Raw genomic sequence first — 25437 nt, forward strand, 5'->3', positions numbered from 1 at the left:
GAATACCTATCCGTCTTTCATTTTTATTGCTTTCGTTTCTCTTAGTCTTAAATTTGGCGAAAATAGCCAACAAAATGGATGCAATATTAATTTGTTTTTTTAGCTGAGTTGATCTGCAGATATCAGATTGGGTGAATGCACAACTCGAAACCCGCCTAACAAACGATTTATGACACGATATTAGAATTTTGTTTCTTTGTGTAGTTTGTGTAATAACTAAATTAGTTATGGAATTTGCTTATCGATTTCACCTCATCAGAATCCGACTCTAACATTGGGCTGTAGGCTAAGCTAGCATCGGATTAACGCTAGCTCCTAAAAATGGAGACCCTATTTGTGACCCTGAACCATCATCACTAGAGAAGGAAGAGAAGCATCTATTTCGATCAAGAAAAGGTTTTTTCGTATTTGTTTACTCAAACAGTTCTAATGTATTTTTTTTCTTTTTTTGTCTGGACTCCTAAATGCGCTAGAGAAAAATTTCGAATATAAATGAGTAAAAAGTATGGGTCATTTGGCGGTAAACGGAAAAATGAAAAACGCTAAAATTTATCACACATTAATTTTATTGTTCAAATTCCATTTTTTTGATACTTGAAATTTTTTTCACAAGCCCCAGGAAAAGCAATGCAAATCTCAGGCATTTTTTCTTTTCGTGTAGTACCAATTCACTCCAACCTCCAACAAACTGAATGGAATCGATCCAGTACCACCCTACAATCAACCCCGTGGGTTGTCTCTCGTGCCATACGATAAAAACCAAACAAAGAGAATGAGTAACCCCTTCGCTGGATTCCACCCGCCAAAGATCACGAACCATCACGGTTCAAGTCCCACTCAATCAACCACCGCTGAAGATCCAGTACGAAGTTCGAGTCCGAGCGAGAATGAGTGACCGATTTCTACGATGTGTGTGATTCAGCCAGAGTGAGCAAAAGCTCACTATCGCACTGCTGCCAAGGTAAGGTACTCAAGCTTCGATCGTGTCGCCTTGGGCCTTATTCACAATTTCGACCCGGTGCTGAATGGTTCCTCTATATCGCGCACCCCGTAAATCTGCTGCTCGACCCTGCAACTAAAGCCGCACCGCGGAACCACGCGAACCGCAAGCAGTTAAAGAGTTAGAGTAATAAGTCGCGATATTTTCCAGAGAGAGAGCTTGGCGTATACTTTTTTTTTTGCGTTTGTTGCTTCGCTGCTCCAACCGGCCACAACCCGATCTCGTGTGTGCGAGGAGATACGGTCAGTGTTGTTTTGGTTGTTGTGGGGTTCGAAAGCTCTCGAGAGACACTTGTCTGCCGTACTTGAACGTTGAGTCAATCTGTTGGTCGGCGCGGTGAATTACCAACGCAGGTACTTCTACGGTCCGGACGTCGTCGTGCGAGAGTCCGCGGAATTCGTCAAGTGCTGTGTTTGTTTGTTTGTTTGACGACGGTGACGGCGAACATCTTTGTGAAAAGTTAAAATCAATGCGAAAATTCGCTTGCATACGCGCCTAAACGGATGGACGAATAAAGTGCAGGTGGAAATGTTGCGGATGTTTTGAAGGTTACGCTTACGAGATTTTGAAGTGAAGAAGATCGACCCCAGCTGTTACCAAACTCGGCGGAATGCTATTAGGCCGCCCGTGGTAAAAGGGGTTATTAAGAAATGCATACCAAAAACCGTGCGTAAAGTACAGTGAATGTTTTGAAAGGGCCGAGACCTTCGACCATTTCCCCTGTTGGCAATCTCTCAAATGTAGCGATTGTCATCGAGCTTTGTGCATTGATTGTTCACCAACCGATACCGAGAGTTATCTTCGTGTAGCTAAAAGAAATTTCCGTATCAACGTTTCGAAACCGGATTTGCTACGGCTACCGTTTGTTGGTTGTGAGCGTGCGTTGCTTCGAATTTCCAAGAGTTCAACAACTTTCGAAACGGAGGCGATGGACGCGTCGGGAAAAGGATTTGTCGGAAACCTGAAACACGCATAATCGTTGGTTACGAGACGTTGCAGTCTCAGACAGTGAAAAGTTGATTTCAAGTAGTAAACAAGAAAATACGGTGTTCTTACGGATTGTACAACTAGTGTACCTATAGAAGATCAAAGTGAGTGATGCTCGTTATGAGAGGAAAATTGATAAAACCTAAGTTCATACACTCCCGGTCGTCAAAATTCGAAATCTGTTATATAAGAAAATTTATCAATCGCATCTCATTCGAAAAGTGAGAGTACCTACACGATCGAATAGTTTTGAATCCCAAACATCGAACCAGGAGTGTATGCGCGCACGTATGCTGAAATGTTTCCCGCTTGGATAAAATAGAGGATGTGTCAGACTGTGTCGGTTTTAACATTGACGAAGATGCCAGAGTAGATCGACGAAGTTGGTTTTGAATTTTCCTTTCCCTCCTCATAGGGCGTCGTGCGATCTTTGTCCGTCTCGTTTGTTGATAGATCATGCACTGCCTTCGATTCTGTGTGCAGCACGGTGGGGCCTGCGGGGGTGCCTATATAAAGATTTATGAAGGTTAGTTGTGGGTGTTTGGCTAGAGCCGGCTGATTTGCGTCAGAACAGCAAATTATCGATGTTGTCGTTGTCGGTGTTGTTATTGTTGATGTTATTGTCGTTTAGTTTCTTTTCGCTGTGAAACTGATTCACGCGCGCCGCCAACTGAGATACAACGTGGATCATCTGATGAAAATGTGACTGTGATTTGTGTGGATTAATGCTTACACTCGTAATATTTGTTGTTGATATTTGGAATGATAGAATAATGTGTTGTGGTTTTGTCATCGTTGTGGTAACTGTCGACTTAGAATTTTTTATTGTTATTGCTCCTACGTTTATAGCTGTTCTAGTGCTTAGTAGTCACTTAGAGAATCTGAATGTTTATTTTATTTTTCTTTTTATAAGGGGGTCGTAAATTTGCAAGCTAATGTTTGAACGTGATTTGATTGGTTGATTTGACCTCGTAATCTCGTATGGGATTTCTTTATGGGCCCTTAAAGGAATACGATTGTGTATGGAAAAATATGTGTCACCAAATTCGTGAATAATTTACCATAAATTCTGAAACACTTACGTTTTTAAGTAACGAAAACAAGACGGAGAAGCGAATTTATGTATTTTGTAATTGTGTTCAATTTTTCTTCCGTAACGCCAGCATAATATTTTTATTTGTGAAGATAGTTGTTTATGTAAACTTCGTTCATAGTTTCAGCTATGTTGCTACTAACTAGTTTTTTTTGAGATCCGTGAGCTAGTTCACAACATTATGATCATTATGTATGAACAAAATATCGATTCGTGATTTTCTTTATGGATTTTCGAACATGGTTTGCCGTCCGACTCTACGACAAAAACTCATCAATGGTTTATTACATTTTGATCATGGGCTGATTTCCGTGCTCGTAAATTAGTTAATCATAACAGTTCTGATGTTTGCTTGCGAACAATTTCGCAGAACGGAAAATTTTCTTTGAGGATCTATTTATACATCGTAAATAGATTCTCGATTTACAGTATATTAATTATGATCTATTTTCCGATCTCGGAATACGCGAATCTTCAAGATATCTGATCATTCTCATTCACATGGTCTTGTTCATAGTTCAAGCAACCCTTGGTATTGATAATTTCACGTGAACAACATTCGGAATATTATTAATTGATCCATGTTGGCTCCTTGAAATGGTTCCTGATTCTGATGTTCGTGCTTAGGCAATCGTTTACAATATCATGGGATAGGCGAATCAATTCCACTTTCATGATTTAATTATTATATTACGCATTTTTGTGCATGATCGCAATATTTGCATTCGAACAATTTCACGAAACTCGGAATATTCATGGAACTATTCCTGTCTCGTAGACTGATTACTGATTAATAGTATATTAGCCACGATTCACTATTTGTGCTCGTGAAACTGTTCCCAAAACCCGAAAAAAACGTTCCCACTGTCATGATATATTTTATACATCATAACAGTGGAAACCATTTGTCCCTGGTCCTAATATCTTCACGTGAACTATTTCACATAATTCAGAATATTATTCTTGGATCCATTTTTGCTTCGCAAACTAGATCTTGGTTACTAGCATATTATTCACCATCTATTTTGCGTGCTCATAAACAAGTTCACAAATTTGGAAGATATCCCTGATCTTCTACACCTTCATGCAACTCTGGTCTTGAATTTAGAATTATTTATTTTGGTTTAAGACATAAGTAACAATGCCTTATTTAAAACTTTTTGGTGGTATCCAGCGAGAAAAACTGTTCGATATAGTGAATTAAACGAATGAAATCATGCGAAAAAAATCACCCCAGACACATGATACGAACCTGCAACCCTTGGGACTCCGGTTCAATGCGCTAACCCGTATGCTATCCCTGGGGTATGAGGACGCCACAGGGAGAACACACGGTTATCGCAGTGGTGACAGTGATCATACCGTATTCGCTTTTAAAACGAGATCACACAACTGCTGCCTGCCACCCAATACATTTGATCTGTTTAATTGGATATCAGCAAAAAGTGCCATACACTTACGTCAAAATCCAAAATTCCGTCATACCTTTGTTAACTGGACAAGGGACAGAAATCGACAGTCTCCTTTAGTTCTGTCTCTCACCTAAGTGCGAAAAAAGCTACGTGAGTAATGTCTGTGATATAGCCGGCATGTCGTGACTACACCTCGGACTGTTATTTCGAATGTAATGTTATTCAACGGAAACTTAATTTTTTTCTGTCCGCTTTGGCAGCAAATTAGTATAGATGTTAGGCAACTCACCATCCTGGGAAATGGTCACACCGGAGAGCAATTTGTTTAGTTCTTTGTCATTGCAAATGGCCACTTGCAGCTGTCGGGGGTAAACCTGATCTTTTTGTTTCCATGGGCTGCGTGTCCTGCCCGCTCCAATATTTCAGTAGTGAGATATTCTATTGCGGCCGCATGCTAGATGGATGCTCCGGCACCGAAGTACTCCGCGTAGTTGTCCCTTTCTCAGCAGACGGTGGATTTGCCCGACAGGAAACTGGAGACCGACACGCACCGAGCGGAATTTTGGTTTTCCCTTCACCTTTCCTCCTTACCGTATCCAGACATATCGAACGTATGTGTGGTGTAGAACGATAACACACGTTTTGTACTCGGTTCAGTTTACGTTCGAAGCTAAAGGGGCTGGCCATCGAATGAAATCAGTTTACTTCCATCGCCTAAGAGGTGGAGCTTCGTCCGAAAACTGTTCAAGATTTGCGGGAACCAATCAGAAATGAGATTCAGTCAGATGATTTAAAATCGTTTTTTTGCGATGTGTATATGCTAATTTAGAACTTTCGGAAATAAAAATAGTTAAAGAAAAATATGTTTAAATTTGATTCTTGGTTGAAAGTTTGTAAGCGCTGTTAAGGGTCTGGGTAGGAGATTTTTGTTCCAATTGATCCTCGTTCCTACTCTCCCCTAGGATGACGGGTTTGACGGTATTGTAATCATTGTCAAGCATATTTGTGCATCAGTAAAGGTAAGAACCTCTGACAGACAACTGAGGAATTCCACGAAGATCCGTCCGAAAATCTTTAAAATCGTGACCGACCATTTTGGATTCCAATGAAACTTTACACGTTTCACCGTCATGCAAGACTAAATATTTTCCACAGGTAATAAGATTATTTTGACTCAAGAGCAACTTTTCAAAAGGGCGTAAACGTTTCAACGTGCATGAACTTCAAAATTTTTTTGTTCGTTTACTGTATTTTATACAGCAAAACTATCTGAGAACGAGTTACAGGGAATGAATACTTCTGTCTGAAAAAAATATACACTGAAAAAAATGTCATTTTTCAAAAAACAAATTTATGATAAAAATTTAAATTGCGAAAAAACCCATTTTTTAAATTTTTTATATTTTGTTACCAAAAACCTAATGAGAAAAGAAACATTTTGAATGTGATTGCATGATGGAGAAAAAATCGGTAAACAAATTTTCCTAACAATAACTTCGTACATGTTTTTAAATTTCATACTAATTGACATACAAAATTGTAATTCTATTACAGAATATAATTCTAAGCACCATTTAAGATCAAAATGCATTTAACAAAAATCTTCCAAAATGCGATAGTTTTCGAGATATTTGAAATTTTGATCCTTCAAAAACAATTAATTCGTGTAATTATGCTCTTTTTAAAAGTTATTCGCGTTACCCCATCAAAAAATGTCAAAAATTTAATGTTTATCGTTTTAAAGACGTAAAGCAACTTTTTTAGTTTATTTGGATCCTGGAGAAGCTTTCAATAAAAAAGTTTTCCTAACAACAACGTTTAGAATCATATTCAAAAAGAAAATTGTATTTTGGACTGCAAATAGTAAGAATTATAAAAAAATGTCAAAAGTTCTTGTTATGAAAACTTTTTTTATTGAAAGCATCTCCATTATCCAAATACACTAAAAAGGCTTTTACGTCTGTAAAACGATAAACATTAAATTTTTGACATTTTTTGATGGGGTAAGGCGAATAACTTTTAAAAAGAGCATAATTTTACGAATTAATTGTTTTTGAAGTAGCAAAATTTCAAATATCTCGAAAACTATCTCATTTTGGAAGATTTTTGTTAAATGCATTTTGATTTTAAATGGTGCTTAGAATTATATTCTGTAATAAAATTACAATTTTGTATGTCGATTAGCATGAAATTTAAAAACATGTACGAAGTTATTGTTAGAAAAACTTTTTTACCCAATTTTTCTCCATCATGCAATCACAATCAAAATGTTTTTTTTTTCTCTTTAGGTTTTTGGTAACAAAATATAAAAAATTTAAAAAATGGGTTTTTTCTCAATTTAAATTTTTATCATAAATTTTTGTTTTTTTGAAAAATGACACAACATTTTTTTCAGTGTATATTTTTTTCGGACAGAAGTATCCATTCCCTGTAACTTGTTCTCAGATAGTTTTGCTGTATAAAATACAGTAATCGAACAAAAAATTTTGAAATTCATGCGCGTAGAAACGTTTACGCCCTTTTGAAAAATTACTCTTGTATCAAAATATTCCAATTGCCAGAGAATATCATGAAGATTCATACAGCGAACACACCTGCAAAGTTTCGCTCGAATCGACGATGGTCATATTTTGCGGTCCGCCGGTTTCTCATGGAATCCCTCAACTGCTTTAAGGTGAATATTGCATTACGCATCTACAGTGGTGCCTTGAGAAGACCGAGAGGGCTTATGGGCCTTTTTTATGTTTTGTGTTTTTTGCATACTTTACACCAGCCCAGACTATCAACCATTAGCCTGTGCACGCTGGCGTGGCCGATTGGCGGGTCGCCGTGGATTGCCTTTTTCTGAGAGCTGTGTTTGCAAACATTGTTGAACAGCTTAATAGCAGTGCCAGGTTTTGTGGACACGGCTCGCAGTGGGGGTCAATGTGTGTGTTGATTTACAGGCTGCCATCGTCAACGTGTACGGACTAATTCAAGAAATGTAAAAGTAGAAGCCTATTGATGTTAGTGTAGTAATAATTATAGTTTTTAGCACTAGTATACAATTGTTATGTGCTAGTTGTATGTTTATCTTTTTATGTGTTTGTCTGAGTATTTGTAACAGCTGGGTCAATAAGCAGATGCAGAAGTGGCGTATATGATAAAATAGTTGGTAATTTATTACTTCGAGTGCAATTTTCTCCTTCCTAGGATTCGTTGGTCACTTTTTTCCAGTGTTCAATTTGCGCATTCGGTTCGATTCATTCGGGAAGATCGAATTGGATAGATTAAGGTAAATTAATTTAACGATGCGTATGAATCACCCCTTCTCGGTCATGATAAAAATCTAACAGAATGCAATTGTCGTTAATCGTAAAGAAATATTATTTACTGGCATTTAGAAGAGTTCAAGTAGTTTGATGTTACATGTGGATTTTTTGCTACTTCATTAGTTTGTTTGTTTTTGCTATACACTCAAGTTTTTTTTACGCGTCTTTTTTGCGCGATATTTTTTACGCGGATTTTGAAATTTACGCGGTTTTTATGTACGCGGATTTTGAAATTTACGCGGTTTTGATTAACGCGGATTTTGAAATTTACGCGGTTTTCATTTACGCGGTTTTTGAAATTTATGCGGTTTTCATTTAGGCGGATTTTGGAATTTACGCGGTATCCATCAACGAGGTTCCCTTTAACGCGGATTCTTAAATTTAAGTGGTCTTCATTTACGTGGATTTTGAAATTTATGCGGTTTTGATTTACGCGGATTTTGAAATTTACGCGTCTTTTATTTACGCGGATTTTGAAATTTACGCGGTTTTCCTTTACGCGGCATGTATCCCCCGCGTAAAAAAAACCTGAGTGTATTTCTAGTAGTTTTCTTTTCCACTACTCACGTGTGCCTAAAATAATATCGGTCGATTTATACGCTACTACTTAATCTCTTTTTCTTTATCCGGCATGCTATTTTTCCTATTATTACTATATCTTAAATACGATTTATACTAACACTCACTAACGCAATCAATTGCATATTCACTCATATACACTCACAATCTCTCTCATTGCAAAAGTACAAACGTGACTTTTGCGATAACTCAAACCTGGTCATAAATGCGAACATTCAATTACAATCATCCACACATACTTACGCCCACGATCTCACCAACATTAAAACACCTCGGTAATTAAGTGAACGTTTTAGCACTTATAAATTGACAAACTCGGTCTCAAGCAACCACCGCTCAGACGATCATGAATCGGTCACGTCCAGAATTCTCTATCATCAATCCTAGCAGCCTAGACTCATGCCTTCAGTTGGACCAATAAAAAAATGACTCATAGGCAATACGTCCCATGGCGATATGACAAGGAATTCTAGTGCGGTTAGAGGACTCACTCTCTTCTAGCATCTGAACCATACACTAAAAATTAAGTATCAGACTCAGATTTACGGTCCGCATGCGATCATCCAAGAACACACGTGAATATGCGAAAGGACACACGATTATGAAACAGAATTTATGCACGCGAAGTTACATACACGTTAGCACGCGCGACATTCAAACGCACACGCGATCGAACACGTTATCATACAAACGCTTGAGCCATTCGCGATGACACACGCTATCGAAAAGTCCCAGCGACCACACATATCTAAACCGTACAATTAATATCACATTCAGAATCACGGCCCGCTGCAATTGGCCTAAAGCAGTGTTCTAGTGGGTGACATTTCTCGTCTCGTCTGCAACTGTAGTGAGTGATTCTGACGGGGAGGCCTTCCGAGCTTCAGTAGGACAATTCGAAAAAAAAAATTAAGGAGAGCTCTACTAGCTTCCGAAAAATCGTACAAAAGTAGTGATTTTATCTAACCATTTTCAACTCTTCTTGATCTATACTTTTCCAAAAATATTTGCTCAAAAGCCAATCATTAATATGTGGATTTATTTAGTGACAAATATCCTTTTTTGAAGTTTCATTGAGGGTAAGAAAATATCAAATTTTATTGAAAATTATTCAATAGCAGGTTTCGATTGTACGTTCGCGAAAAATCGCGGTATTCCTGTATCCCTTATGAATCCTAACGTTTCTAGAGCAAATCAAAATATGCTCCAGCTCTTCAAAAGGACACGCAACTAGGACGCGCTATGTAATATCACAAAGTGCGATAAACAGCACTACGCTGCGACACATTTCAAATTACTCAATGCGAAATCAAAACAAGGCTAATATCTTACCTGATGGTGTATGATATAATGACCTTTTGTGTACAAAATCTTCTGCCCATTCGAAAAAGAGTCGTCTATAAATAAACTGCATCCAATAATTAAAATAATTTATGCCATTGTTCATAAACCACCAATCCAAATGTCGGTTATTTTCCTCAACAAAAAACCAGCAACAGCCCGAACCTCCAAGCAGCTGATCGCACGTTCGGGGTCCGGTATGCGATGAACAAATAGTCGAAGAAGCACGAAAAAAATCGAAATCATTCGTCATCATCAGCGGCTGCGGCCTACGACACTCCGAGATTGGCTACCACAGGTTACAGCTGCCGGGTTGAGAAACAAAGCCAGCCGCAGTTCTTCTTCGCTCCAGTGCTGATGACAAACGAGGTTACTCGCAAGTTGCAGTATGGAATGGCACCACCACAAGCGTTGCAATTGAATAAAAAAAAACTTTTCGTCGTCAGACGAGTCGGGCGGCCCCGCCACCTCCCCTCGGACCCTTCCTAAACATAGAGTACCTCCCAACGGACCAACACGATTGTCTTCTGATTTGTTGCAGTTGTTGTTTATTGGTGGTGACAACAACCACAAACGATGCCACGACCCGCGATAGGCGATGTTGTGGTAGGCCACCATCCATCAGCCAGCCCGGACAGCAGCCAGCTGGTTAGATTCGGTTCGTTGGATGTTTAGTGTGACTTGTCGTCTTGATTGTGGTTGAAATTAGTGCAGTAGAAAGAAACAACGAAAAAAATATATGCAGAGCTGACCTGATTTCGTTTTTCAGTATTGTATCGCCGCTGGTGCTGCGCCAGTAAGTGAAGATGATCTCAGATTCCGACCGACCGACTCGGTGTGGCCCTGACGGACTGGGCTGGGGGTGTTGCATTCCTTCCAGCCATGCTACTCTTTGTGAGGCGTATAGCGTGAGAGACAAAGTTCACGCAGATTACAATCGGATCCAGTGCAATTCGTTACGATTTCCCGGCTCCTCCTGCCGCCTGTCGTTTTGCCAAACCGTGCTAGTACATAACTCATCGTTAGCTTTTGATATCCGCGAGGCACCCCTCTGACCACTACGGGCCATGAACTGGGCATAGTCGTGAGGTTTTATGACCGCAGGTTAGTGGCTATTTATACCGTTCCGCGGGTGCCCGCGCATTCGGTCGGGTCAACTTACGCTATCAAGGTTGTGATGCGATTGTTGGCGAAAAAGGCGTAAAGTTTTGGATGGGCCCGAAATGCGACTATATTTGGTCGCGGTCAAGGGAGATAATTTGGACCCTTGTTTTTACTTCAGTATTGTGCCAGTGGTCTTGAATAAGAATAATAATTTTTAAAAGTTATTTTCTTTTTTGACGAATCTATTTCGGAAAGTTCGTCCATGCATCCCAATATAAATATTATTTCACATTTGAAATTTTTTAAAGCATCGACATTCTAAGCTTGTTACGATCCTCACAACTTGCTCAAAGAACTAGTAAAATACGTAGGAGCGAATATGCAGTGCCAACTTGGGTTCAAAAATCTTAACCCCAAGGTTGCTTCATTCCAAGCTAGCTTAGTCCTGTCACTAAGTTAGTGTCGGATTCCGATGAGATCGTGAGTAGACTGTGTAATTAATGAAATAGACCGGCGCCCCTTCTTGTAGGGTCATAACAGGTTCTTTGCCCTACGCGCAATGTAATGGTCGTTAATTTTAGGTCTTTTCGTATCAGATCATGTACTTCCACAGTTGTACATTTACTGAAGATGAAAATCTACCTAAGACAGGTTTTCTCGTCTATCCAGGTTGTCTCGTCTATCCAGTTTCATCACATCAGGCACTGCAAATGTTCAATAGATTGACAAATAAACATTTTTCAAAACAACCTATAACACGTCCATGAGTGTTATATTAGATTCTAGATTTGTTTGAATATGAACCATGGGAAAATCAAGGTACTACACCTAAATGAGATATGACCCTGAAAAATATTTCGTGATTCGTAGAAGTCAAATTCACGAAAAAACCACAGATCCAAACATTACATTGCACATATTAGGAACAGATTCCTATGTCCCAGTTAAGTGATCAGACGATAGATAAAAACATCAGAACGACAAACAGTTGGCGAATTTTTGGTTGTTATTCAGACATAAATGGTTGACAATGATGTGGAAAAAATATAACCTTATTTCCGTAAAGTTTCCTGAAATCTATAAGATTTTTCGGTAGCTCATAGGGATTCTCCAAAAAGTGCATGATTTTTCGGAAGCTCATAAAACTTCTTTTAAATTTGCAGAAAGTTTCCGAAAATTGTCACTCGTCCCATTTCGAGTACCACTCGCCCCATGTTCAAACCTCGCTTGCTATTTTGAATGTTTTGAAGGATTATCGTGATGGCAAAAAGACGGAAAATAGAAAGAAATGCAGTAACCCTCCAAAAAAGTAAGAAAAATGTGCTGTCAAATTCCAAAAACAAAATTAGACAATCGATACGTGAACTAGTACGAACGTTTGGTATATAAAGTTAATCTGTTCACTGTATTTTGAAGAAAGACAACGTAATTCATCGTAGACGTAGTCGAGTACTAAAATATACCGCGAAACAACTCGAAAAACTACCAATTTGCTACCGTACACTTCACCATAAACACTTTGCGAATGGAAAATGCATCATTTCGAATAATGAATCGTACGTTACATTTTCGCACCACAAATTAGGTGGAAACGGTAGCTATTATACTCACAACATTGAAGCAACACCAGACGATGGACAGTAATGTAAAGCTGGTCAAAACCAAAAAAAAAGAAACACCATGCAGCCCCATTACATCGGCGTCAAATTTCACAACCATCAAAACTCCAGAAGAAACTCATAAATATACCAAAATATAATTTCTATCGAATAATGGTGATTGCGTATTCGTGGGTTAATCCCGTTTATCAAAACAATGAGATAATTTGTCTTTCTGCAAGCATAAATTGCTTTCGCTTGGTAGGTGAAAGGCTATTGAGCTTATCTTTGACTGAGTGGTACCTCCTACCTCGTTTGGTAACCATTATCATTTGGCTGATATCAGTAAAGAAGCTGGATGTGTTGATGACATACATCATAAAACCGGTTTGTTCCGCAGTATTTTTTGTCTTTCTCATATAGAAAGATTGTACAATCGCTCTAAAAATCGTCAACGTAATTCCGGCCATTTTTTTACCTATAAGGCTTAGGTAAGAGTATGCAGTGAGGGGTTGCTACTTTAAAATTAAAACTAGTTTAAAATTTCTTAACAAGTTGAAAACTTTCGGCAGGGTCCGGACCCCCGGATCTTCCTTCCTGATCCTTCGCTGGTTTCAAGCGATGTTTCTGTGTCGTATCTCAAGATCGTGGCTGTCGATCCATTGTATGTATGTGCAAATCGTACTGATACATTCCACCATTGTATTGAACATAATCAGCCACGGAATCGTAGTTTGGACAAATGAGAAAGGCACAATTGAACCACTAGGTGGATTAAAACGGGTTTTTGTTTCATCGTTGACAGATCGAACATTTTGATATTTGTAAAAAACGGTATCACAGTAAAAATTCAACCACCAAACCCACATTCGTGATATTACAAAACAGTACAAAACGGCGGAATCTTTAAGCTTATAACGACAGTTATCTCGACATCGAGCAAGTTGTTTGGTCGTGTGTCGATTGCTTCGCGCGGTTTTAACTAAACGATTCGGTACAGACCCGAACAAGAGCACTCTTTATTCCCTTTCGGATTGTGCGGACGAGTCGCTATCTTCTCTACAGGTACTCTATCCATATATAATTACAAACCATTAATTATCAAATTCAGGTCTTCCTTGTTATTCTCAGAAAGGGACTAGGGGGATTCCATGAGAAACCAGCCGAGCACAAAATATGACCATCGTCGATTTGAACGAAACTTTGAAGTTTTGTTCGGTTTATGAATCTCCAATATTTTCTCTGACAATTGCAATATTTTGATACAAGAGCAATTTTTCAAAAGGGCGTAAACATTTGTACGTGCATTAATTTCATTTTTTGTTCGATTACTGTATTTTATACAGCAAAACTTTCTGAGAACGAGTTTCAGGGAATGAATATTTATGTGCGAAAAAAATGTACACTGAAAAAAATGTTGGGGAATTCCACGAAGATCCGTCCGAAAATCTTTAAAATCGTGACCGACCATCTTAGATTCCAATGAAACTTTACACGTTTCACCGTCATGCAAGACTAAATATTTTCCACAGGTAATAAGATTATTTTGACTCAAGAGCAACTTTTCAAAAGGGCGTAACCGTTTCTACGCCTATGAATTTCAATTTTTTTTGTTCGATTACTGTATTTTATACAGCAAAACTATCTGAGAACGAGTTACAGAGAATGAATACTTCTGTCCGAAAAAAATATACACCGAAAAAAATGTTGTGTCATTTTTCAAAAAAACAAAAATTTATGATAAAAATTTAAATTGCGAAAAACCCATTTTTTTAATTTTTTTATATTTTGTTACCAAAAACCTAAAGAGAAAAGAAACATTTTGAATGTGATTACATGACGGAGAAAAAATCGGTAAAAAAACTTTCAAATGGTTTACAATATCGCCTTGATGTCAAAGAGAAAGTTGCACGAAAGTTTACGGGCCTTTTGAAAAACCTATTATTGTTGATGGAGAAACGCGACTAACTTATGGAAAGGTCGTAATAAAACAAAATAATTATGTTGTTAAAACAAAACTTAAAATATATCGAGAACTACCACATTTTAGAAAATTTTTGTTAAGAGCATTTCGATTTAAAATGGCGTTTAGAATCATATTCAAATAGAAAATTGTATTTTTGACTGCAAATAGTAAGAATTATAAAAAAATGTCAAAAGTTGTTGTTAGGAAAACTTTTTTATTGAAAGCTTCTCCATGATCCAAATACACTAAAAAGGTTGCTTTTACGTCTTTAAAACGATAAACATTAAATTTTTGACATTTTTTGATGGGGTAACGCGAATAATTTTTAAAAAGAGCATAATTACACGAATTAATTGTTTTTGAAGTAGCAAAATTTCAAATATCTCTAAAACTAGCGCATTTTGGAAGATTTTTGTTAAATGCATTTTGATTTTAAATGGTGCTTAGAATTATATTCTGTAATAAAATTACAATTTTGTATGCAATTAGTATGAAATTTAAAAACATGTTCGAAGTTATTGTTAGAAAAACTTTTTTACCGATTTTTTCTCCATCATGCAATCACAATCAAAATGTTTCTTTTCTCTTTAGCTTTTTGGTAACAAAATATAGAGTAAGGTGGGGCAAATCCGACCGTTGGGTAAACCCGACCCCCCTCTGTTACCAAAAATCAGAAGCACTACGCGAACTAATATCAATGTTGTCGTGTAGAGCATCGAAAATAATCATAATGGTGGTATGACAGCATTTTATTAGTCTGCATTGAGATGCTCATACGACAAAGTGTGTTTTTACAACTTTTGATTTGACTTTTGTGCATCATTGACTACAGGATATTTCTGATTGGTAAAGTGATTGCATAATAAATGTAAGTTGATTTAAATTCTTTGATTTAAGTCCTACAAAGTGCATAGATGAATTTAGTTCAACCTTTCTCATAAATTTTTTAATTGCATCGTAATGAAAAATGACGCGGTGGGGCAAATGCAACCTCTAAATATTGGGGTAAACCCGACCGCTTTTTTTCTAAGAAAATTTTTATTTATCAAATTGAAATATATTTTTATTGTTATTATTTATTATTTTTATGCAAAATGGTCCATAATTACAAACGAAAGACACAAAAACGTGATGATTATAATATTCGTCGAGCAATTGTTCCGATGCAAATGGGAATATCATTACGTGCTACTACTCGTGATTTTAGCATTCCAAGATTGATATTGAGCTCCTTTTTCTTAATGTTAAAATTCAATAACACAACATTCATTGATTTATCATTGAAAAACCATAAAATTTGAGTAATATCTGCACTAAATCAACCAAAAACATAGGGGGACAACAGCAAAAATGAACATTTTTGTAAAACGCTTGTATCTCAAGATATTCCGAAGATCCAAATGAAATGCTATATACGGAAAGTTGTCCAGGAGTCTAACCTTTAATTTGGTATATAAAACGACTTGATCCGATGTAAAATGACCATTAAACAGCCAAAACCATTTACTAGATCGGATTTGCCCCACCTTACCCTAAAAAATTTAAAAAAATGGGTTTTCGCAATTTAAATTTTTATCACAAATTTTTTGTTTTTTTTGAAAAATGACACATTTTTTTCAGTGTATATTTTTTTCGGACAGAAGTATTCATTCCCTGTAACTTGTTCTCAGATAGTTTTGCTATATAAAATACAGTAATCGAACAAAAAAAAAATGGAATTCATACACGTAGAAACGTTTACGCCCTTTTGAAAAACTACTCTTGTATCAAAATATTCCAATTGCCAGAGAATATCATGGAGATTCATACAGCGAACACACCTGCAAAGTTTCGTTCGAATCGACGATGGTCATATTTTGCGGTCGGCCGGTTTCTCATGCGTCATTTTTCACAAAAACAAAAATTTGTGTTAAAAATATAAATCGCAAAAAAATTTTTTTTAATTTTTTTATATTTTAGAAACAAAAACCTAAAGAGAAAAGAAATATTTTGAATGTGATTGTATGATGGAGAACTTATCGGTAAAAAAGTTTTTCTAACATTAACTTTATACATGTTTTTAAATTTCATACTAATTGACATACAAAACTGTAATTTTATTACAGAATATAATTCTAACTTTCATTTTAAATCAAAATGTATTTAACAAAAATCTTCCAAAATGCGATAGTTTTCGAGATATTTGGAATCTTGTTCCATCAAAAACAGTTAATTCGTGTGATTAAGCCTTTTTTTAAAAAGTTATTCGCATTACCCCATCATAAAATGTCAAAAGTCTAACGTTTATCATTTTAAAGACGTAAGAGAAACTTTTCAGTGTATTTGGATCATGGAGAAGCTTGCAATAAAAAAAATTCCTAACAACAACTTTTGACATTTTTATAATTCTTGTTATTTGCAGTCAAAAATGTATATTTTTTTCGCACATAAATATTCATTCTCTCAAACTCGTCCTCAGAAAGTTTTGCTGCATAAAATACAGTAATCGAATAAAAAAAAATAAAATAAATTGAAATTGATGCGCGTAGAAATGTTTACACCCTTTTAAAAAATTGCTCTTGAGTCAAAATAATCTTACTGATTGTGGAAAATTTTTAGTCTTCCATGCCGATGAAATGTGCAAAGTTTCATAGGAATTCAAGATGGTCGATCAGGATTTTAATTATTTTCGGACGGATCTTCGTGCAATTTCTCACTAGTAAAGCAACTGCTAAAATGTATACAGTGATGGAATAGGAAAAGCAATCTAAAACCAAGTCTAAAAACGTGAACATCACGAAATTCTAGAAAACAGTAGAATCCGTGCATTGTTAACGATCGTGCCGCAAGAGCAAAATTTGAACATATTGTGAAACTTATTTTCATGATTACTTTAACTTGGATGAATAAAGAGCGGTTCTTTATGCTTTTGGTGACGATTATCACAACATCAAGCATGTTGTCTGGTCGTGTGCCGAGTATAACAACGCCAGATTTCAACTAAAGGATTTACTTTGAACCCTTCTATTCTATGAAAAATGTGCTGTCAAGTCACGATCTGCTCTGCATGTGCCCTATTCATATCATAAGAAAACAGTGATTAAGGGGGCATGAGTTTTCTTTTCCTAAAAATCGATTTTGTTTTATATATTGAAATATTAACATTTTAGGAATGCATTTTTAATACCGTTACAACTCTCCCTAATGAAGTTGGAAAAATAAATAACACACTTGAGAACATTTTAATGGTGGTTTTCTCGAAATCATGTCTTCAAAGTCGGTACCATGGATATCTCAAGAACCGCTTTAACAATCCCCTTAATTTATTTTGTTTGAAAGCTTGTTAATTTATCTAGTCTGACCCATCTTTTTTGTTGGAAAATTTCAATGACAAGTACGCAAATTATTCAATTAAAGACGATTTTTCGAAGAAATTTTGTTTTGTTCATATGCCCATTGCGTCCTTTATGATTATCCCAACTACTAGAAAAAGAAGCAAGTAGGTATACCACGAATAGAATGAAGAATGATCAGAATTAATTTACTAATGTAGTACAAAAAATTAGAAAATCTAAATAAAGTGTAGAGAGCCCTTTTTTGTCGCTTCTTACGGCATGGAAGCAGGAAAAGTTAATTTACTCATTCGAAACAACAATGTGCCAAAACCAAAAAATGCGGAAGATGAAAGAAATAAAGAAGGGACTCGTCGCCACGAAAATCAAGCTTTAATACTATTATACTTAAGGTGCAATTCGGTTTACGTGGAAATTAATAATATATTGCTTCTATTACTCAAAAGTATATGAAATTACTCAATACAATGCAAAAAAAAATATAATGAACATGATTTAATGAACTAAAATCAAACCACTGAATATCACAATATAACATTTGTTCTTCGTGCTGATATGACTGAAGGAAATTGGTAGCTCGTTTTCGATTCTTCTCGCGAATTGTCAATACTCAACCCTCATACATAATTGAAGTCATCATTCACCTCAGACAAGACCATGCGTTTTCCCCATGCACATTTAATGACCTGTGGATTTGTTCCTTAGTTGGTTAACTAAACACTAAACAAAAAGAGAAAATAATTCGCTCAGTCCAAAGAAATGCCAGCTCGATTGGTATTCGCTTACAATGTCATCAGATCAACGAACATTTAAAATCACATGTCAAATTGTGATTGGGTTTAACAACAAAAAAAAAATTAATAACTAAGGCTATGGGTTTTGTGGAAGAAGAGAATCGAATTCGCTGGCGGTTTACTTCGTAGTTAGTAAGGAAAAAAGCGGGGTTGAAGCGTATTTATTTTATTTTGTAAAGGCACAAACCTTACTTTTGACGATTAGAAAGTGTGAGTTCGATGCAGTGCATCGATAAGGGTGACTGAGGTTCAGAGAGCTTCTAATTCATTCAGTCCATCGATATTTGCCATAGCGACTAAAGCGTATGAGACTTTTGAGGATGAGAGAAAAAATAACTAAATTTGTTTATAGGGTGATGAGCCTATTTTCACAATTTTTGTTTTATCACCCTTACCATTTATAGCCGGTGGTTAGAGCAGCGTCTGCTATCTTTGTTCAACGCGTTGAGTCAAATTGTAGCGCAACAATAGAGGCACTCGATTCGAGTTTTTATTGCGCTCAAACAAGAGAATTCCACTGTTTTCGGCGCATTTGTGTTATTATTTTGTATCGTAGCAGCGAAGTAAAACTGCCAATGCCAATTTTGACGCATTCCATTGATTTTAGGCCGAGTGATTAATGAATTAGTGAGGCACCTTCTTTAGTATGGTGAAAATAGGTACTTTACCCTATAAGCTAACTTTTTGAAAAGGTATGGCCTCATAAGAAAGTGGTTTGGCCATATAAGAACTCAGCTTACCAACATACCACGATCCTCAACGTAGGGTGATTTTCCGTGATCCCGAAGAAAATTCTTTTATTGAGACCTGGAGCCAATCGGTCAATGACCAGACAACATGCCTGGTGTCGCGATAACCATCACCATATATGCTCTCTACGAACCCGATAAATTACATCGAATTAGCTTCATACCGTTCCACCAGGCTCTCAAAATGCTGCTTCACAAATAACAAAAGATGTATGCTAAAGATTTTGACAAATAACTAAGGCAGCAGAAACATTTAACGTCTTCTAACTAGGAACGGGCGATGTCGATGCGATTTTTTCAAAAGCTTTTTTTTTGTCACGAAACATCGATTTTTTGCATCCGATCTTTTCGGTTCGATTTTCGACAACATCGATTTTGTGAACCAATTTTTCTTTCATAATTCCCATTAAAAAAGATTCCAATTTTTGCAATCGATTTTTTTGTCTCGAAAAATCGATCTTTTCATCCGATCTTTGGCGGTCCGATGTTTGACAACAAACATCGATTTTTATTAATTAAAAAAATCGATGTAACAAATCGATCCTTTTAAAAAAAAAAATGCTCATCACTACTACTAACAAGATTCGATTTCAATATGTCTCATCATCGAATAGAACTTCTCTTCAGGGACATCGCTGGTTAGAAGTCGTTCTGTGTATACACAAGCAGTATTTTCAACTTTGAACTAGTATTAATCTGGTACCGCAACCAAGTGTCAGACTCTGAGCTGACGAAGTCGAAACGCACTATTCTTGACTTGACAAAGGACCTCGTTGGAGGTTGTTATGAGTTAGGACGAATATTTCGTTTCGCTTTCCACAGGTACAGATTGCTTGCCACCTAAGGTATTTCTATACAAATTTAGACATTGAGATTCAATGTCAACCGATCCTTTATCCCTCTGTAAAGTTTTGAATTTAGGATTTCTAACATTTTAGTTAATGCGCCGTATAAGAAATTCTAAATTTTGCACCCAATTTCAAATAATTTACCTTCAGCTTCTTTGTGTTCCGTCCATTTTTTACTTAGTCGGCTAACGGAGAGGAGAGAAATTCTTATCTTCTCACGAAAAACAGAAGCATTAATTGATTCTAACTCCCAAAGGATGGTTACGAAAGCAAACAATAAATTGCCGCTACAATAATGTGAAATATGTGTACTGCGATTGTGAACCGGGCTGTTATTTTCAAAACTGGCAAAATGTTCAAAGAATTTATTAGTGATTTTGCGACGGTTTTTCATAGAAGTAGTCCCCATTATTCAAAATATATGTTTTTGTTGTGGAAAATTGTAGACAGAGAGATCCAATTTTGTGATTCTCCATAGAAGCAAATCCGATAATGGAAGTAAACAATAACATCGGCTTGAAATTCCAAGTAAAATTAAATTACCTGAATTTTCAGGGTTTTTTTCAGAAATCCGACGCCAACCTAATCTAACTGAATGTTTTTCCATTAAGATAAACATAAAAGTTTGGTTTCTTATTCTCCTCGTCAATAACTAACACCAACTTAATGCTAGTTAGATAAGTCCAAACCAGCACCGAATTGGCGCTAGTAAGACACTAAAATTCAAAATGTCACACGTCTTGTGTGTACGCCTAAACAACTGGCTAGTACCGATTGATGTCTCAGTAGTAAACGCAGAATTCCTGCTTTGCTTATGAGGAATAAGGAATCGAAACAGTCTTTTGGTACGAAAAGCAAACGCCTGGTACTATGCGAAAATTCCCAAACGGGAAAATTTTGGACAATACCAAATTTTGTGCATAAGGACACAATACCTAACATAAAAGTTTGTTTTTTTATTGTTTCGGATTGTCCTCGTCAGTAACTAACGTCAACTTAATGCTAGTTAGGTAACTTCAAGCTAGTACCAAATTGGCGCCGGTTATTCATATTCATGCAAGTCGTGCTAATTTTTGAAATTAGTATCTAATTGGTACCGATTTGGTGCTGGTTTCGACTTATCTAACAGGCATTAAGTTTGTGTTAGTTACTGACGAGGAGAATCCGAAACACTAAAAACCCAAACTTGTATGTTAGGTATCGTGTCATTTTGCACAAAATTTTATCTTGTCTAAAATTTTCTCGTTTGAGAATTTTCGCAAAGATGAATATAATTTTTGTATTATGTCCTAATCTCTCATCGTAACAGAACTGACACGAGATTCGCCTAATCACCACAATCTTCACCACATTGGAGGTTACACAAGGTTACGTGAGTTTCATACAGCGTAAAGTGGTAGCAGCCCGGATTGCTAATTGTGTGCATCACTTACAACTGCCTATGTATAAGTAAGCGGCTTATAACCCTGTACTAGCTTCACCACCACACTGATTGGACAAGCGTTGCTCCAATCTTCGATGCGACGCACAGTGGCTGGATGCTGGCCAAAACCTCAAAAAATTATTTTTGAGATATTAATATTTTAAATTTTTCCCAAATTGCCCATGTATTGAATAATGTATATTCAAAAATGTATAGTCATTGGATAAGAACAAGATTTTTAACATGAGTTTAAACGTAGCAAAGTCCGGATTTTTTAATGATTTTCATTTCCGAAACCACCATTGCTCTGTTCACTTCAAATGCATGTTGCTCTTTTGATTTTGGTCCGATTTTAGCACAACTAGTCTCATTGTGTAGAGGAACGAAAGAAGTTGGTTAGTGAATAAAATACATTTGGTAAATTTGCTTGGAACTATGACTTTTTAACTTAAATATGTTTGAGGTGGTCAGATAAAAAATACTTTTTTCACTAATGTATTCTGTACAAATTTCGGAAACATTTCGGAACGGTCACATAGTATACATTCTATGGGAAATAACCTCTACTTTTCGAATATCATGGTCTCGTTCTGCGCCTAGGTGCGCAAAAAGTTTTAAGGAGATTTTGAAGCTTTGTTGCTGATATGGAGGCGCATGGTGTTTTGTGTAAAATAGTTAGACAATCTACAGTAAACCAACACGTTATACAATGGATTTAAAGTAGTGTTCTTCATTTTTTATGATATTGCTGACATTGGTGAACAGTAACGGAAAATCTATCATGAAAACGGAATCATAGTTATAAGAAAGGTTCAATGACACTGTATGAAAATATGCATTTACTATTTTACGACTTTTGACCTCAAAAATGAGCTCAGCACCTCAAAATTAGATTAAATTGTGATTTTCAGCCAATTTAGGTAACATTTGAGGTTTTGTCCGACTTTTGTTTGCATACCCGCCACTGTGCGACGTCTTCTGCATTACGATAATCGCAACCTCCGAAAAAGGTACCTCTCCGTAATAGTTGAGCCGTCCATCTATACTTCTATAGACATCACGCGCGTTGCTCATCCATCGAAAGTCCATAAACATCAGCCGCAGCTAATATTACACATCAACAACATTGGACAGCGGGAGGAAAAATCCATCCAAACAAAAAACTACTGACTACGACTACTACTCACCCGCTGGTGGTTGCCTGCTGTTCCTCCATGACTGATGGATAAATTGCGTCGTTTCAGCTGCGGCATTAATTTTCCGCTCGAGGAACTGCGAAAACAAAAGCGCAAAACATACCTACACTTATTCATCCGTCGGCGTCTGTGGGTTCCTAAGCTACTTATCTACCACACACAACAGACTATATGACGGGGAGGGGGGCAAATCTTCTAAGATTCGCAAACTGTACTAACCACCCGGAGTCACCCGGTCTTGGCTATGGCGGCGCGGCGGTATGCATTATGCGGATGTCTACGGTTGATGAGGTGAGTCGATTGGCGCTTGACGATGATGAGAGCTTTGGAGTATTTAACAACACCTAAGTGACGACGATGCGTTCTTTACTCTTCACCTCAACGCAGTACAATGGTAGTCCCCCTCCCCCTCTAACATCAAGGGAAGTGGATGACTAATGGAAAACCGCAACCGTGGATGAGTCCCCTCACCAACAAACCCACGGTGCGGTGTGTGATGCTTGGTAAATAATTGTTGCGCACTATTCTTGGATCCACCTTAACGTATGTACGTGCGGTAGAAAAAAGAGCATCTCAATTACACCCACTCAGGGTGAGTCGTTTTTGCAAAGTGTACCTATACCACCCGGTGTAGTTAATATGTGGAAAAGAAGCTTGTTTTAAATTTGCGAATTTATAAAAGGAGTTGTGTAGGGGTAAAACCTGATATATGAATTCTCTATCCCATTGATAATCATTGATCAAATTTAACAATTGGTTCCGGTTGGTTAATCGTGTTCAACTAAATTACCCACAAAGTGAAGAGTTTGTCTCTATCATCTGATATGCAGCGCCCGGCTACAACTCAATGAGTTTCAGCAATCGCTGTGCTTGCGCAGCGACCCACATTTGGCACCAAAACCCCAGTCAGCATCGCTAAAAAATACGGGAAAGATTGACGGGACGACACACACACAAATTTTCTTCTCAGTTGTTTTTCTCCGTTTGTGTAAACTTCGTTTCAAATTTCCACTTTGTTTTTCGAAAGAAAGAAAGCATTTTTGTCGTCAATAGATCTGTTTCAAACCGACAGAAAGCGACCCGAGGAATATTTTATTTAAACTCGTGTAATGTCCATAGCGAATTTTACTTTGATTCGCTTATGGGGATGTGATCTATTTCGGTGTCGTTCCGTCGTCGTTTTTTATTGCTTTCCACAAAAGCAAACCAGTCTTCCCCGGCGGCTCTGTCGCCTGAACGAAGACAGCACCACCAATCGGAGCCGGATAAAATAGAGCGATTTACATCGGAATTGTGCGAAATGAGTGGAGCAAAATTAGTACCTCTTTTCTGTGTCAGCAGCACTCCGTTGTGTTTCGATTCTGTACTGTGCCCCCATTCACGAAATTTCTTGTGGTGGCAGCGGAAGCTCAAGTGAGGTTCTGTTCTTTGTTTTGCTCTCCCGGATTTCCTCTCTTCGCTGACTGAAGTAGTCAGTGTATGGAACAGGAAAAAATCCACAGCATTCCCACATATCGGAGGAGCGGATGCGCGACATGCGAGATTATTTAGCACCTGGTGCTAACACAATGGTGGTGCTGGGAAAATCATTCATTTACACAAAATACCCAGTTTATTTCTTCATTCATTTATTATGGTACTTAGTGAATTAAATTTGCAATCTTCTGCTTCGACAGACTTCGTAGTCATATTTCTAGCGTGCCTGACAGTCAGGTGGCTAGTACAATGGTCATAATCAAATTTGAAAGAAAGGGTTTTGCTACTTTAAATAGCATTTGTCTAAAATGTTTGATCTGGCAAGTAATCTGTGGATGTGCTTAAAATAAGTACATTTACAATCACATCAGGCTCTATAAAAATCATTTAAACAAACGAAAGTGATTTAAAATTCTCTTAAATATAAAATGCACTGAATTGATCAAATTTAATCAGATTCCGTTGAATTTATGAAGGCTTTTTATAAAATAATATCTATAGTAACATTTTTACATGTTTTGTTTGTTCCGTGAATTGGTCAAGACCTGTGTTACTATGGCGGAGAAACAGATCAAATTAATGATCAAATAGAAAAACGGGAATGAAAATTCGTTTGAAAAAATCGCTCTGCTGGCTGGATTAAAACTTAGCGTACTTATCGACACCGGTGCTTATGTAGTATCCTTTGCATACAATACAGTGATGATTGGGGAACTGCCACTGCGTATGTGAAGTAGTGTGGTTATTAAAAACTCTCAGATGACTTATTTAAATTTGTCTCGATAATTCGACTAACTATAAACTCTCACAAAACAAAGAACATTGCTGGCAGAGAACGAGGCAGTCCGAACAGTTTTTGTTCCGTGAGGGAAATAAAATCCATCAAGGCATAGAAGAAATTGTTTTTACAAAATTTGAGCGAATTTGAGACCATGTTAACCTCATCAGGGCATTTTTTTAATTATCATGTTTTGACAAATGTCAAAGTAAGTTCAGATGCCAAATATCACATCATTTGCTCAATTTTGAACTCCCGCCCACTTCATTTGAAGTTTTTGACATTGGTACAATGGGAAAATATGAGATAAAATATATTAGGCTATAACTTTTAAAATACAAAATCCACTAGAACCCCAACTTCTCGTACTCTAACAGGTTGCAAAGGTTCTGATTTTTTCACATTTTCACAAAATCTCTCAAAACTCCAATTTAATCGAAAAATGGAAAT

General features: G+C 36.9%; 1 protein-coding gene across 4 annotated transcripts in view; it reads left to right on the forward strand.

Annotated features, from left to right (window-relative positions):
- Nucleotides 1-1026: 1026 nt before the first annotated feature.
- Nucleotides 1027-25437, forward strand: part of LOC131685336 (tyrosine-protein kinase CSK) — a 204819-nt gene continuing 180408 nt past the window's right edge. For 2 of the 4 annotated variants that reach the window (XR_009304781.1, XM_058968988.1), the window contains exon 1: nt 1032-2091. Coding sequence is in view for 1 of the 4 variants with exons in the window: in XM_058968990.1 (XP_058824973.1) it covers nt 2444-2513 (70 nt within the window). In the remaining 3 variants the exon portion in view is untranslated. Of the gene's footprint in view, nt 2092-2402; nt 2514-25437 lie in introns of all 4 variants that reach the window. The other 2 variants (XM_058968990.1, XM_058968989.1) reach the window with 2 other exon arrangements.

This window comes from Topomyia yanbarensis, chromosome 2 (assembly GCF_030247195.1).
Source record: "Topomyia yanbarensis strain Yona2022 chromosome 2, ASM3024719v1, whole genome shotgun sequence".
Lineage (NCBI taxonomy): Eukaryota > Metazoa > Arthropoda > Insecta > Diptera > Culicidae > Topomyia > Topomyia yanbarensis.